General features: G+C 36.1%; 1 protein-coding gene across 4 annotated transcripts in view; it reads right to left on the bottom strand.

Annotated features, from left to right (window-relative positions):
* Positions 1-3,179: 3,179 nt before the first annotated feature.
* The window catches only part of LOC117333139, a 36,611-nt gene continuing 22,316 nt past the window's right edge, over positions 3,180-17,474 (bottom strand). For 3 of the 4 annotated variants that reach the window (XM_033892280.1, XM_033892281.1, XM_033892277.1), the window contains 9 exons: positions 16,159-16,599; positions 14,183-14,452; positions 10,933-11,051; positions 9,417-9,766; positions 8,393-9,278; positions 8,224-8,254; positions 7,517-7,825; positions 6,861-7,165; positions 3,180-6,352 (listed from right to left, as the gene is read on the bottom strand). In XM_033892280.1, the coding sequence (XP_033748171.1) occupies positions 6,861-7,165; positions 7,517-7,825; positions 8,224-8,254; positions 8,393-9,278; positions 9,417-9,766; positions 10,933-11,051; positions 14,183-14,452; positions 16,159-16,599 (2,711 nt within the window). In that variant the 3' untranslated portion in view covers positions 3,180-6,352. The remainder of the gene's footprint in view (positions 6,353-6,860; positions 7,166-7,516; positions 7,826-8,223; positions 8,255-8,392; positions 9,279-9,416; positions 9,767-10,932; positions 11,052-14,182; positions 14,453-16,158; positions 16,600-17,474) is intronic. The other variant, XM_033892279.1, reaches the window with a different exon arrangement.

The following is a 17,474-nucleotide window of genomic DNA, read 5'->3' on the forward strand; positions in this document are numbered from 1 at the left end:
TAAATCTTAGTTGTTTGAACTATTCCTTTCTCAAATTCATTGGTTTGCATTCGTCCGGGTAGAATTTTAGCAGCCAGATATCCGACAATTTCTGTAAGTTGTCTAGGTGCCACTGAAGATCTCTATTTAGTCCGGGTCTTTATACAATTTCGTATCATCAGCAAACAGTAGGGCGTTGGTATCGACGACATCTGGCAGGTCATTGACGTACAGAACAAACAACGAAGGCCCCAGTACACTGCCTTGAGGTATACCACCGGTCACATGGTTCTGACAGGTCATTGACGTACAGAACAAACAACGAAGGCCCCAGTACACTGCCTTGAGGTATACCACCGGTCACATGGTTCTGACAGGTCATTGACGTACAGAACAAACAACGAAGGCCCCAGTACACTGCCTTGTGGTCATTGACGTACAGAACAAACAACGAAGGCCCCAGTACACTGCCTTGTGGTCATTGACGTACAGAACAAACAACGAAGGCCCCAGTACACTGCCTTGTGGTATACCACTGGTCACATGGTTCCATTTGGAAATGTGATCAATTACAGCAACTTGTTGTCTTCTTTTAGACAAAAAGTCTTCTATCCAACGTATTAAATCTTCTAAAAAAAGCATACGACTTCATTTTGCCGATTAACCTTCTGTGTGGAACGGTATCAAACACCTTCATAAAGTCAAGATAAATAACCCTTGATACCACTTCCCTTTATCAATGATTTTCGCCCAGTCATCCTTGGCGTTAAGAAGCTAGAGTATTGTGGATCTACCTTTTACAAACCCGAACTGCTGAGTACTAAGAAGATTGTTGTTTACAAGATGTTTCATGACACGATTTCTTATAACCGTAGTTTAGCTACGATACTTGTTAAGCTGACTTGTCCTGTTTTAAGTCGTTACGGTCATTAACATGAAATTAGGATTACTATATATCAATACTAATTCATTTATCTATTTAATCATCATCGGGTTTAGCATCCACTATATTGGCGCCTTGCGGCTTTTCAAAGGACGAGAAAATGAGGAGAAGGGATAATGTATGGAATGAAAGGGGAAGAAGGCAGATATAGAGAATAAACATGCACATCTACATATTTTAATTCAAAATATGCGTTGAACAATTTTTCCTAAAATCAGGCTTCTTAATTGCTATGTTTAGAGGAAGACTAATAAAAAAGTAATAATAACTAGAACTGTCGCCAGGATGGCTGACTAATACCCCCGTAATCTGCACGAGTCAATGGTGAATTGGAACTGTTAATTAGAGGCTAACTAAGATAACCCAGTAATATAGTGACCAGTTGCCATAGCAACCATAATTAAAAAAAAAAAAAGTGGCATGCACATCTACACATGGTCCTCTATATTTGTGTGAAGTTTCATTGAAATTGGCCATTTAGTTTAGGAGGAGTTGTCCGGACAAACTTAAAGTTATGGTTCTTATCGGAAAACCTGTATGTAGTGACCAGTTGCCATAGCAACCATAATTTTGAAAGAAAAGAAAGTGGCATGCACATCTACACATGGTCCTCTATATTTGTATGAAGTTTCATTGAAATTGGCCATTTAGTTTAGGAGGAGTTGTCCGGACAAACGTAAAGTTATGGTTCTTATCGGAAAACCTGTATATAGTGACCAGTTGCCATAGCAACCATAATTTTGAGAAAAATAAAGTGGCATGCACATCTACACATGATCATTAATATTTATGTGAAGTTTCATCGGAATTGGCCCATCGGTTTAGGAGGAGTTGTCCGGACAAAATGCGTCTACAGACAGACGGACGGACGGACGGACGGACGGACGGACAGACAGACAACCTGATTCCAGTATACCCCCATATCTTCGTTGCGGGGGTATACAAATCTATAGATGGTACATGTTTATACTTTTCATTTATAGGTAAATTATGCATAGCCTGTTGTACGACATCGTCAGACCCACGGAGTCTTCTTTTTCACATTAATCGGGATTAAAGAAGATAAATCACGTGGTTACAGACGATGGCTGCACGGGGACACGGCACAAATTCCCAATCCACGATTTATAAAATATATGTATATACATATAATACAATGATAGTTATGTGAACAGTGAATTGAGAATTCGTGCCACGTCCCTGTGCAATGATGCTTTAAAATGACGTCGTCAGGCATTACATAAACTGTAGTTATAGTTTGAAAATTGACCAATATACCGTTATGGTACATATGAGGAAATTGCTAAAGTTGTCGAGTTCCTGTGGTTCGATAAGGCTGCCAGCAACTTTTCATTTACATCTATAAACTGTCGCGATCGTAATTTCAATTAAAAGCACATTTTACAATGAAAGTTTGTTCAATTTTGTGACGTACATGTACAATGTATGCAGTCATCACGGATATTATTCAGATATCTTAATTTGGGTCGATAGTTTTCTTTTATATCAGTCGATGAAAGCTACGTATATAGATTTATATTGTTGCTTTATTCTTTGTGTTTTGCCGAAGAAAGAAAATTAAAATAGGAAGAAAAGGATGTCTCTACCGCACTAATATTAAGACATAAGCAGTCTGTCTTCTGTCCGAAAAAGGGAGGCAAACCCCGACTAGGGTACCTGTTTGTTTCAAATGTGTTTGGCGAATGATTGTTTCATCAAAGTAACTGTGAAAAGAAGATTGAAATACATGATCGGTGGGGCTTTCTTTGGAGGCATGTGTTGTAATAATAAGGTCTGTGAATTGTGTTCTTGTAGCAGGCTTCGGCGGAAAAGCCCGAATTTACGGTATGCAACAAAACATTTGTGACGTTAAGATTTGACGTTAAGAATTGACGTCATTAAAATGACGTTTGTTATTCAAATTTCACAAATTGTTTTGTTTATGGTTATACATTGTATATACGATTTTTTAATCAGTTAAAAATGTTTACTATGAATAATACTATATATACTGCTGTATCCGTCCAATCGGCCCTCCGGCACTCTGAAAATCGGGAAGATCGGCCCAGTCGGCCCTCTGGCAATCTGAAAACCAAAAGATCGGCCCAAATAGGCCCTACGGCACTATAAGGGTTGATTAATATACATATAGAAGCCTGCGCCGTTATAGTTTTTTTTTTTCAAATATATGCATGGTTTATTTAAAAGTTGAAGTCAAAACTCCAATATGCAATATAAATGAACAAATGTCAATGAATCTGCCAGGACAAATGTATTCACATATATGTTTCCAGTCATATTGTACATAGCTGAAGTACAATGACAATTCACAAGCTAACAAGAGGCAAATCCTTGTTTATCAACATGAGAATGCCATAATCAAATTTGAATGCTTTATTCAGGTCAATAAAAAGTACACCAGTAAGGTAAACTTGATCTATATTTTTGAACCATCTCTCTAAAACACTAAACAGTGCGGTTTTTGTTGAGTGATGAGGATGGAAATCAAACTGATTATAGCTTAACATATCTAACAATTACATATGTTGAAAAAAAACAAGACAGAAAAAAATTAATGAAAATTAATAAATAAATAAATAAATAAATAAAAAATAAAGGTATATAAAAAAATGAAAAATAAGTAATGTTTAAGCAATCTAATATTTTACTTAATCCTGATAACACCTGTCTCACCTGATTTAAATATTTATCTTTTCCCACCATTTCCATTCTATTGGAATCTTTACATATACGCCATCTACACCGGTTGCTTTGTCAACAGACATATTATTGTACTTACAGAGAATGTGTGTGAAGCTTAATTGAAAGCTGAGAGCATGTGGAACCTCATTAAGATGGCTGATACAGGTATAAGTATGTGTCGCATTATATGCTATTATGTAGCATTATCTCCGTTACTGTTATCATTAGCATTAACGCTGTATGTCCATTAACAAAAACACACAGAGATTTAGATTTTTATCCACTTGTATAAGAAGCACAGCTTCAAATAAATACAAGAAAGTTAATATTACTAACAATATTTGTGATTGACCAAACATGTATTTACAACTCGAGAATATCACAAATCTGATATTTTGTATTGTAACTTTTATAATAAAACATAGAATATTAAGACATGATATGTAGGATATTGAATAGTTTCCCGTTGAATATTTATTTATATATTTCACGAGTATGACAGAATATCGCACTCCAGAAAAATATTGAAATACATTTGTATTCTGTCATTAGAGTGAAATATGTTATATTCCACGGGAAACCATTTATTCACACTTTATGCTTAAAAAAGAAAAGAAAAGTTAAAAACATCAAAAATTAAGAGTGTCAAAAAGTGTGGGAATCAGTCACATAATTCATAACGTCGTCTCTTTGTGACGTTACTCAACGTCAACTTAACAGCGCGATTTTTAAAACAGTGATCAGCGCAATTTAATTGTTTGGAGAATCTATGCTAAGTGAGTACTTTTTCAAAAACTCGTCTGAATATTTCAGAAATACACCAAAACAACCCACTTGTCTCTCTTTGCATCGATTTGAAAAACCAATAAGGTGAATACAAAGGTTTGCTCTGATTGATAAAAAGCGAATACCTGCAAAATCTTATCTCTATATAAGTTTTATCAGTTTGATAAATGTCTATATTTCGCTTGCAAATATGCAATAAAATGGTTCAGAAATCACCCCGGATATATTATCCGTATATACAACCTTTATACATTATACAAAAAGGCACTATTTCCCTTAAATCTTACATTTGAAGTACATTCGTTCACGAATGCTACTGTTCAAGGTACAAATGTGCATTGTATAATTCAGTCATTGATTAAAATTCTCGAATCATCGAATTATATGCATTGAGAATAAGACAAATGGTTATACCTCAGAGACATCAGGTTATTGACACTCATAAAACGAAACAACGTTATAGATACGCGGTTAAGCAGTTTTTGGAAATATAATTCAAATAAATTTCGATTTGCTGTGCTCATTCTAAAAACGTTTTGTAAAAAATGGTGTCAAGAAGTTTTCAAGACTCGAAAAGGTTGCGATAAATTTATCATAACGAATCGTATTTCTTATATGACGGTTCTAATTGAATGGCGACAGTTTGTAAGCGATCTAGGAGCATATGTCATCAGAACGTTACACGAACACCCATTACTGTAAACGTAATCACTTACGTGTTTAAGTGAGTATTACAACATAGTACAATGACGAATTACACTGCAAAAGAACATCGTTTAGAAAACAGAATATGGGATTTGTAAGCAACGCATATAAAATATCTCAAGATTAACGAGTGTTTTGACTATGAAACCACGTAGGTTATAATTCATATCGTAAGCTATTCAATGCGACGTAAATGGTATCTTAGACTATATGTACACATTTTCTAGACAATTTAACATACACTGTACAATGTACGTAATATCAATATAGACATGGCAAATGTCACCATAATCACGGATATGATACTTTGTCAAATCATCCAAGTACCTTTCACAGAACGCTTCCGACCTTTGATTAGTTCAAACATTTGACTGATTTTGATACAGATCAGTAGGGAATAAATTGTGACAAAAGACTACCGTATTTGGAGAAAAGGAGCATATCAGTTTCATTTAGTTGTTTCTACAATGTCTGACATTCAGCCATAGCATAGCAGTTTCATCAAGTTGTTTTCTACAATGTCTGACATTCAGCCATATAGTCAAATACGTCTAGCATCACTAGCGTACTTCAGATGCATGTATGGTAAAACTAGGGTCCAAGAATAACTATGTTGACAATCCAGTAATTCACCCGTTCTTCGACAAATGGTATTTTCATTGGAACTGGCTTCACAATTGATATCTATATTACAGGAATAGTTTGATAACGGCAAGGTACGATTTAGTTTTTCCAATATAGAACAAAATATTTCAGTCAATCTGCATGTTGTTGAGTCATGAAACTGATAATAAAAGAAAGATATGAAATCTGAAAACGAACACAAGTCTCTGACTTATGTTTTCACACGGTTGTATCCTTTTGCATCAATGTTACATCACATGTATATATATATGACAGTTCACAATATCCTTCCTACGGATATCACTGCAAGCTGCGAGATGTTTTAACACATTGGTAAAGATCCACTCTAAAATATGCCTTGCGCAAACCACTATATAGCGATTTACATAAGTCAGCAATATGTTTTGTGTTTATTCGTGTAGTTTTATAAATCACTGATCACGAATCCGCATTTGCTTGCACGATATATAACTACCACCCATTGTCTAATAACACACAAAACTCCTTACACTTAAAGAGTTTACTTAAATGTGTTTTGATATTGGACTTCGTCTTTCCAGTCTACCATTACCGATACGGCATCTCACTTGTCCACATAATATCGTTGTTTTTCTACAATGGACAAAACAGGTTTGATCAATAATTAATTTAGCGATTTTATTTGGCTGTGATTGTTTTGAAAGTATCTAGGCCTATAGCAGACTATTTTTGCAAACAGTTGTCGAAACGACTTTGCAATAAGTTATCTCAGCAGATCGTTTGGGTAAGGAACTGATATCAATACATGAAATGCCATATTTGTGGTCTCGACAAATGTTTCTTTTGTGATAACTAAACATAAATCTCAATTGAATATATTGTACAAATGTCAGTTTTAAAAAGACTAAGATATTTTTGAAAGACATCAAAAGTAAATAAACATTAATAATAACGTAATTGAGTTCAATAAAATGGGGTCGGCAATAAGTGTAATAAGTGTTACACGTATACTTTGTATGCATTTCTAGTAACACACCCGACTGTCATTCGATACGTGAAATTGTAAATCTTTAATTGGAAAAGGTGTGATTTAAATATAAAAAAAAATCAAAGAAGAAATCAAAAGTAAGTCAAACAATACCTATTTGTTTTCCATGGCTGTGATTAAGGAGTCAGTGTCCATGCTGCATTCCTGCATCGCAAGAAAAATTGCATTCACAGTAGGCCGGGGTTTGGTCTCAGTAATGAAGTCTTTCAACATGGCTTTGATCTTGCCACGAGCTGGCTTGTGTCTGTACTGGTCGTCAAACTCATCCACTGTTTTTGGCTGGAGTCCAAGCTCCAAGAACAGGTTGAAATATGCTTTAATATCAATATATTCAGCAATGACTGAAGCATCGTCTACCAATACGTTTTCCTGTAACCTGCTCTTTGTTAACCTCCCGTCTACAAAAAAGTGAATGAGAAAGTGCACAATCTAATACTTCTAACTAAAATTTTTCTTAGGAAGTGTTGGCTTGTCACAATCGCTGTTTGCAGGTCGTTGTAAGACGAGAAGTCTTTACAGTAAATCATTTAGAGACATCAATTATTATCACAAAAATGCAATCTAATAAACATCATGAAAGTCACGTCAAAATATAAAACAAATTGATAGACTAAAATATTTTAATAGATGTACTAACGACAATTATATATGCTCAAACGTAATTTATTTCTGCTGATTAATTGCGAAAATGCATCCCTGAGTCAAGCGTATACTTAGGTATAAAAACACCACTAGTTTCAATTCTTTACCTTCAAACACAATCTTCCTGTTACAGTCAATGATATTTGAGAGCTTTGTAGCATCCATCCCATGTCGTGTCATTGCCTTGGCTATAGGCACGAACCTGATATCCGCCTTCATTTTGAGCAATTGAAGGAAGATTTTTGTGATCAGTGATCTGAATGCAAGGTGACGGTGTTCTTCCCTCTCCTGCTCCAATACCACAGCAGGACAACCTAGTGTGACGAAGAACACCTGGTACGCCATGCCAATGTATCCGGAGATTCTACCGATCTCTTTGTAAGTCAGTTTTCTATCCGGTAAATCAGCAGTCCCCTCTACAACATAAGCGCCAAAAGAAAACAAATTTGTACTGTTGTTGAATCCGGCTGCATGCACCCCAAACAATGAAATCGTAATTGAGACAAATTGTCACTGGAATGATTGTGATCGTATGACAACAATCAGAATATCTTTTACCATACATTAATTTATTGACAAATTAACATTTCTTGTGTCCCTTATTGATTACAACTGACCTAATTTAAAATAATGATTTGAACTGTGATAATTTTTTTCATTCTATGTAACGGTCACAAAGTAATATTAACATATGTAGTATAATTCATTATTATAGGATGGATTAAAATCATAACAGAACTATCTTTATCTGACATTTCTCACGCAAAACTTTGTTACCCGAATAAATTATGATTGGACAGATGGATTTGCCTACCATTGTGTAGCTCGTTGCAGGTCATTTTCTGCTGTAAAATAAATGCAAGTTTCATCAAGAAAAACTCAATAGAAGCCAAGTTTATATTAATACCATGTCAAATAAAATATTGTTCGCCATATAATAACAGTAATATTTCTATTATCAAAACTATCTAGTAACTACGTACCCCTTGATCTGGATCTTCGAACCAGTCGTACATATACTCCCTTTTTATCCATTTACAACTCTTTGAGCTGAAGCACTCCATGCCTTGGACATGTCGGAGTTTGTCTACCATTGCCATTTTGTCATTTGATGCGAAACGGTAGTCATTGTGGAGGTAGAATTCGTATTTCAGATGGCTTTGATGATTCTGTTCAAGAATGCGCTGCAGAAGAAATTCCAGAATGCAGAGTAAGTCTACTCCAGCCCCCCTTGTTGATTTCTCCTTATCTTTCTTGAACATTATGATCTTCATTGCATTGTCCCTACAGTTGATGACTATGTTCCACAAAAAATCCACACTCAGGCAAACAAAGCCACGCTGGATGAACTGTGAGCCATCATAGCCGTATTCATGTAGTCGTTTGAACCTGTGGATGAATGAGGCAATCATCTTGTCCCACACGGCCTGTGGGATAAATGGGTTGTTGAACTTGAGACAAAGAGTGACAGTGGTGACAGTATCAGGATCATCAAGTAATTGCTGAATCATATGGGGATTCGCTGTTTGAAGCATGCATGGCACTATGAAGTAATCAGCTTCGACATCTGGATCATCTGAAATTGGTTTTGCTAGAAGATTCAGGGTTTCCATTACGATGAAGAGTTTTCCAATATAATCAGCGAATCTGTTTTCCTCCCAAAGCTGTTTGACGAATGCCATCGGAAGAACACCGGACTTTTCATACTGTGCCCACTTCAATCTCGCCATGCTGGTTAAGTTAGATTTAAAATTAGAGTCTGTGATGATGGCTTTAAATGCATCTATTGTCCATTGTGGTTGGAGAACTATAAATGGGTTTTTGCCGTGAAGATCGAAACAATGGAATGTCCCGGTGAATTTCAGATTTCTGTAAAATATATATGCATATGAAAATTGATAATCTCATATCACAAAAAAAAATAAAAAAAAAAAAATAAAAAAAAAATATATAAAAAAATAAAATAAAAAATGTATAGAAAACTTTTACATTGCGATTTCTGCTTACCTGAGAAAATCCACCATTTCTTGTTCTTCCAATGGAACTGTTAGTTGTCGGTTGAGATTTAGCAACTCCTCGTATGACAGGATGATGCCGCCTCTATTTTTCAGCCTCACCAGTTCGTGCTCTAATGCTACCCACTTTGCAGGGACAGGCTTCTCCCATTGCGACTGTAGGGGGGCGACCTCCAGAATTTTTTTCCAAATGATTTCGTACACCTCTTGGTTTTTCGTGGAATCGTTCAAGTTTGCAATGGGAAACGCTTCTTGGACATGGCTATCTATAATTTGTTTTAGTTGCGGAACCTCGCGAAGCTTTTCCAGTACATTTGCAAACAATTTTTCCTGTTCTTCTTTCTGGATTTGAAACGGATTTATTTTGACATGTTACCTATTCGGAAATAACATTGATTTTTAAATGATTCTTATATACATAATAGTATATAAATATTGAACTACATATTACAACGTGATCACGTAGTTTCTATCACAATGCACTGTGATATCTTACTCTCTCTTGTGTAAATGTGTTGACTGTTGAACAAATAAATTGATCGATATTCACTTGTGATATATGACAGTGATATATGATAGTGATATATGATTAGTTGCGATTTCGAACTTTGAAAATTAAGTGGATTAAAGAACTACATTGATTTAAATTTTGAAAGATGTCTGGCTACCACGGATTTCGGATGCCGTTGTTCATGACTAAAACATATTTTTTGCTACTATTGTTTCGTAATACTAACTTACTTGTATCATAATATCAATACATTATATTTGCATATGGCATCAGCAACAGACACATGTGTATCCAAATCAAATAATGAATCCGCCGGGAATGAAATATACCAGAACAGGTCTCACGACTTGTGTTTTTTGGATATGTCATTTGTTTCGTTCTCGTTAAGTCATAAATAATACAAAAGACACTCGCTAGAACATTCTAACAAATAATTTCTGTAAAACCTGAGATTGTTTTTGAATAAAAAGATACGTCTACGTATCCTCTTCCCCCTACTTGGCTTTGATGGTTTTTTCCTTTTTCTTTTAATGAAATAACCTTTGACCTTTTGGCTTGAGCTAGATATTAATGTAAAAATTGCACCTTTTTGACATTTGACCTTGAGGCCAAATCAGAGTAACGTAATTACATGTACAGTAAAATGCACATCGACTTTGTGATGCAACCCCCCACCCAAGTTTCACCAGCATCTTTTCAGCAGTTCAGGAGTCAAGGCCCAATAAGGAAATTATTGTAAAATTCGCCCTCAGTTGACCTTTGAACCTTCGAAGGGGAGGTGTATCAAATAGCATATCTTACATGTATTTGTAGTGTGACCTGTATAACTTCATAAATAAGCTCTTAACATATGGAACTGTGTCATATTCTCAATAAATGATACTGTTTGTTACAATCATCGCTTTACATATAATTATCGCATAGATATATATGAATATAAAAACTAAGGAAAGAAAAAAGTCATTTTAAAATGCTAACACAGTTTTAAAACCCTTACATCGGACGAGACCTTGTCTAGGTGTGAGCCGACCAGGATTATTGGTGGCGTTAATTTGTCATGTGCTGCGTCGTCATTTGCATAGGTAGCAATGTTCCTCAGCCAATCTCCGGCTATTTCTGTCAACACAGATTATGATATCAAAACGATTAATTGCAACATAGCAATGGAACAGCATTGAAGCCAATGATCAGATACTAGTATACAAATGAACTAATAACAAATCTAGAACACAAGGCCCCTTTTTATACGCCCGACGAAAGACTATTATATTATCATGTTGGCGGGCGGGCGGGCACAAATGGTGTCCGGACCATAACTCTAATACTACTCGATCCAGGTTCTTCATACTTGACACAAATATACATCTTGATGAGCCGGAGTGTCGCATATCTAAATCATGCCCCTTTCCCCCGTATTTGTGGAGTTATTCCCCTTTGATGATTTTACTTGTCCGGACCATAACTCCAGTACTACTCCATCCAGGCTCTCCATACTTGACACACATATACATATTGATGAGCCGGAGTGTCAAATACCAAAATCATGCCCCTTACCCCCTTATTTGTGGAGTTATTCCCCTTTTATGATTTTACTTCGGGCACATATGGTGTTGAGCTCTCCATACTTAAAACAAATATACATCTTGATGAGCTGGTGTGTCACATACCAAATTATTCCCCCTTACGCCCTAATTAGCGGAGTTATTGCCCTTTGATGATTTTACTTATCCGGACCATAACTTCAATACTACCCGACCCAGGCTCTCCATACTTGACACAAATATGCATCTAGATGAGCCGGAGTATTACAACCTGTGAAACTACCCCCTTCCAAGTGTCAAATATTGCGTCGGGCGTATGTTGTGGCCCTCCAATGGGCCCTTGTTTACATTTACTATGATGTGATTCATGTTTCCTCCAAATCTGCTGGGTTAACAGAAATGTAAATAGTATTGTAATCTGCATTTGTTGTGTTTGTAATCTAATTAAAATCTAGATGGTCATTATCACTACGTTACATGAACATCTAACAACATCCCATAATCAGGTTGACCTTTTGGATTAGCCAATCAAAAGACTACTTCCAGAATCTTGGAAGTGAATTTTATATGTCCGAATTAGCACGACTAGAGTCAAGTCATTTCGTCAAATAAAGCATAAAGCTATATAATGTGCCGAAATGGTTTGCTTCAGATGCATGCTGTGACGAAATGTTTTGCTTCGATGACATCGACAAAATGCCAATTCGCCCTGAAAGTGAAAATACACACATCTCAGAGGTCATCAGAACGTGACCCCTTATGTGATGTTGTTAGATATTCATGTTACGTAGTGAGAATGATCATCTAGATTTTAATTAAATTGTTGTGTTTGATTTGTCTTATTTTAAAGCCTCTCCAGTAGTCATAGTCAGACATTCACCTTTTCTTTGATCTTTGGACCTAAATATATTTGACCTTTAATCCAGTTCTGGGCTGCGACAGCTCGGTTGGTTAGAGTGACGGTCAAGGTCTCACACAACTAATTCAGCCATAAAACGTAATATTCCAATGGGCTAATAAGGCGGGAATCCAGGTGGGGGTTCCACTGTAAATATCGGGGTCACTGTGTGTTCCAAGTACAAGTGAACTCGTATATGCTATAAAACCTATCTAATTACATACTTTTTTTTTATGGTAGGGAAATCCTAAAACTTTAATTTGATATAAATTTCACAACATTTGAACTTCAGGTGAGCGATTGTGGGGATGGAGTCATGGTAATAACATATAATGAAATAATTAGTTGTGCGAGACCTTAAGGGAATGACACGTGTTATTATCATCCCAGGCTTCATGCAGGATATACTAGAAAAAAAATCATGCTGAAATATGGACCTGAACGAGTGAGTTTTTGTTTTGGCGAGATGTTTGATTTCCATTGTCTTTCGACATTATAACTCTGTCATGTTATGTCAATACAATTTATACGTGTATCTGTCTTGACTTTCGTGTTGTAGCTGATATGTACGTGACAAATTTGACAATGTCTTTTGACAAAGTGACCTTGACCTTTGGTTTCTCATGGTTTGATTCTGATCAACGTTGCGTGAACATATCATATCATCGACATTGCCTTTCGACCCAGTGACCTAGACCACTGACCGAATGATCTTTACCTTGGTCAGTTACCTGTTCAATAGGAACATCTTTGCTTCATCGTGTCGTGATAAAATATTCATCAACATTTTAACTTGACCGTTGACCCTAGGACCCTGACCTATAGTAATTTAATTCCTTGTTTAAACCCATACAACACTGCTTCATAGTGTCATAACGGTCATAAGTGAAAAGCTACAGTTAGGCTATCGCAGTGATAATTCTATAATAACAATGAATCTTAAAATTATAATTTAATGGAAAGTCAAAGAAACAATACAAAATGTAAAAGATGACGAATGTTCACAATAAATGACCAGCATTTCCTTGAGACTCTTGTTATGGAAATAAGTGATATGTTAGTACCGCAGATGGCTTATAGGCAAAAGGATAGGGATAAGACAGAAAAAATCTCATTACAGAAATAGGAGTAATGGAAAGGAATTACTCTTTGTCAACTAACAATATACTATATATTTCAGAATTAGAAGAAAGTATGCGCATCAAATTTGCTGGCCGTATAAGATCGAAATCTTCTTGGCTAAAAGATTGGGAGAAACCTTCATTTTTCATATGAAACAAAATGAAATTCTAAAATAACTCAAAACTATACTAAAACCATTCAGATTTCATCGAAGATGTTGATTGGGATGAAATGCTAGAATGTCATACTTACTATAATGATCAAAGCTCGAAATTAAAGGGAAAACTTTATGAAAGTGAGATTAGGCTGCATCAAAAACATATGAAAAATAAAATAAAAAGAATTGAAATCACTATATGCATGTTAATGTTTTTAGCAACACGTAGACATAAGGAAAGTATGAACAAATGAAACAAAAAAGTTGAAAAGACTATACAGTGCATATGTGCTTGTTTACATGCGTATGTGAGGGTGTGTATGTGTGGTTATTAGTAAACATTAAATTTTGAACGAGAGTGTTGAATGAGTGCCCTTCTGTGTGAGGACACCTATTGTGCCCGGGGTACACCCCAGGAACGAACGGATGGACGGACGGACGGATGGACGGACAGAGTGATTGCTATTGGGCACCATAATCTTCGATACGGTGCCCTAATAAAAGAAGAAAGCAAATGTAAACAATTTACCGTAACCCACTTCGGATCTGCTTTGATCTAGACACATTTCCACGTCGACCACCAGGACGAAAACCATATTACTGGACATGAAACAATGATGCGTGTTATAGAACACTTTTTCGCCTCCGAAATCATATAGAGTGACAAAACCCTTCAGCTCCTCAACTCCGTCTGTTTTGGTGTGCATTACATCATCTATAACGTTTCTTTGTTCCGGAGACAACAGTGCTGCGATGGGCTTTGTCTCAGCAATAACATTTCTTTGTTCCGAGGATGCATCTACAACATGAATGCAATCTTGCAATTATCCCGCAGTAACATAATTCTTATTAGCAATATAATCAGTTGCTATTTGGGGAACGGGCTTAACCATGCGTTCACTGACAAGAAATCCATAAACTATGCCATTGCAAAGTGACGTTCAACAACAGACGCTGACCTTTGGTTGTCTTACGATATTCGGTATGAACTGTTTTAGTCTCTACCGGCTACTTGTTCCATAGGAAAAAATATTATTACAACATATGAAAAAAAAGAGATTACCTGCATGTCTTTTATCTAAAAAGTAGTATTCTTTATTCATTTTGGCGAAATGTTGTCATATTGATGTCTGTAATAATTGACTGTTTTAAATCTATAAGGGGTGTTGTCCGGATGACAAAAAATCAAATAAAGCCGACATAGCCAATTTATACTTTATTGTGATATATAACATCTTTACTCGATTATCACTAGGTCAGAAAACATTTTGGCGTGAATTGTATCTATCATAACTAACGAGAATAAATTCGGCATTTGCAATTTGGGATATATTCTATAAGCGAAACATAAAATTATCACAGCTCCAAGAAACACAAGCTGCTCAGCGGAGAGTGGATGTGAAACTAGGAAAAACGTCACACTAAAAACATTAAAACTTTAAAATCAGTCTCCTCGTCATTTTTACAATAGACTGTCAAAGCTTGATGCTCTACCAACTATGCTCCGCCAAGCCAATAATGCTGGGAGAATATAGCGATATTCTACAGTGTGCACATCAAAAGTCTATGCTAAAGCGTTGATTCATTACTTTACATACAGAGAACCCGTATTGCTTGCTGCAGGCCTAGAGTAATTATTGTCTCTAATACTCTATCAATTTCAAGTTTTGAGTTACTGTCGATCTACAGAAATAAAGTGATTTATAGTGGTTTAGTTAGTTAGATAGTTATATATGTAGTATGGGTGTTTTTCAGCGCATTGTCAGTAATCAGCCAAACAACTTCTGCCTGAGAGTCCGTGTGATACTGCATAACGGATTACAGTATTCATGTGGTGACGTATAAGGATTCTTCTTAAAATTCTGTAGTATGATGTGAAATTACGTCTAATTTGAAATCATCTTTGACAAAGGGACCAGTGTACTGATTATGATGAGTATTCTTTAAATGTATCACAATTATGAACGTTGTGGAAATTCATAATCACAAATACTCGAACCCAAGACATATACATCTTAAGGCAGTATGGACAGACTTACCCCTATACAATATCATTTACATGAAACTCTCTCTAGCTATATGTGAATAATATAACTGCCTTAAGCCTTCGGTCTTTAGGTCACGGTTTTCGTGGCGTGATTAGATAATTCACATCGTTTCTTTCTCCCTAGAATATACATGTATATTGATACACAAGCACACAGTCGGACCACACAAGAACAGAGACTTAGGAACCAACGGCGGCTGGTTCTCGATTCTATTTCTAGACCATAGGGCCGGAATGGCTCACACCATCACATTACATCATTTAAAGTACATGTAAATAAATAAATACATACGTTTTAAACCATTCTACCAATCAACACGGACAACAAACCCACACAACGCATACTCGAAGACATAATATACTGTAGCATTGAGTATTTCGCAGTAGACACCGTTTGATCGATTTTAACATTCGATGCCAAGATTTGATTTAGTATGCTCAGCGAAAGGAACTGTTACCTGTCTTTTTTGCCTTTTTTGCTTCTGACGGCGCAGGTAACGGCAGAGATGAAGGGGATGAGACCATAGGTGATAGTTCTTTCATTTCTCCGGTATGACGCCCTTGCGTACTTTTATAGTCTCTTGTGTCTGTCTTTCCCCCTTTTCGGTATCGATCGATGATCCGTTTCAATCGATGACGCCCAGTCTCTATTTCACCATTGTCGTCAATTCTTTTTCGGAAGCCTGTCTTGGGGTTGTAGCCCATATAGTTCACGTAAAAATCAGCAGTATCCGTTGAGTTAGGCCCTCCTTTCGGTATACTTTCTTGCTTGATTTGTTTCACGAAACAAGACTTCCCAACTCCTTTATGTCCGACGACAGTGATTGTAATGTTGCAGGGGTTTTCAACATTCGTCTTTATTCCCGCAGTATATTCCTGCTGCTGCTGTCGTACTTGTTCTAAATAAAATTCCAATATTTATCAATGATTCGATATGTATAAATATAAAAAGAAATGTCTTTATCAAGTCAATATAGATGTGTGGATATTTCAGTTAGAGGATTTCCAATCAAGATTGCATTTGCTCTTACACTGTACAGGGATAGCCACAGTTTTATCGGTTCTTATCTCACTCTAGGTTTCGGACAAAATACACGAGCTCTTTGGACGATCTCGACAATTGTTTGACATGACGGTAACGATGAAATGGCGGTCACGTCAGCAATTAAATCATTTCACTTCAACATTTTCTCTTTTAGCGTGTGATGAAACACGCCAATGTTCTATGTAGCAAAAGGCGTAAATAGATAATACATTGACGATATGTAACCACAAAACTGTGATGAAAGAAGCGAAAGAACCATATGGTAAAGACACGTTGGTGCATGTTCGGTTAATCACGAGAAAGGTTCCAATGGGCTACATTGACATTTCCGACATAGGATAAAGGTGATATTTGCCGCAAAGCAGCTGAAAATCATCAATACAGTCCACCATGGTATTTAAAAAAAACTGTCAATTATTGAAACTGCTTTCTTTTTCAATTCAAATAATACATCTTGCTCCTTGAATAACTGGGATAGCCCGTTAAACCTGCAAAACTTGTGCTTATTTTATTTTAAGCCCTTTCTAACGACATCAAACATAATACAGCAAGGATATATCTTTTCTGTAACTGAAGTTGCTGGGAATACCAACTGTTAATATAAAATCATATCGCCTAAATACAGCATATTTATAACGTGAAACTTTTTGAAAGCGAGAATGCTTTATTGCGTATGATATGCAATAAATACACCAATATGCCGTGTTGCTACACAAAGAGGATCCAATC

The sequence above is a fragment of the Pecten maximus genome, chromosome 8 (assembly GCF_902652985.1).
Source record: "Pecten maximus chromosome 8, xPecMax1.1, whole genome shotgun sequence".
Lineage (NCBI taxonomy): Eukaryota > Metazoa > Mollusca > Bivalvia > Pectinida > Pectinidae > Pecten > Pecten maximus.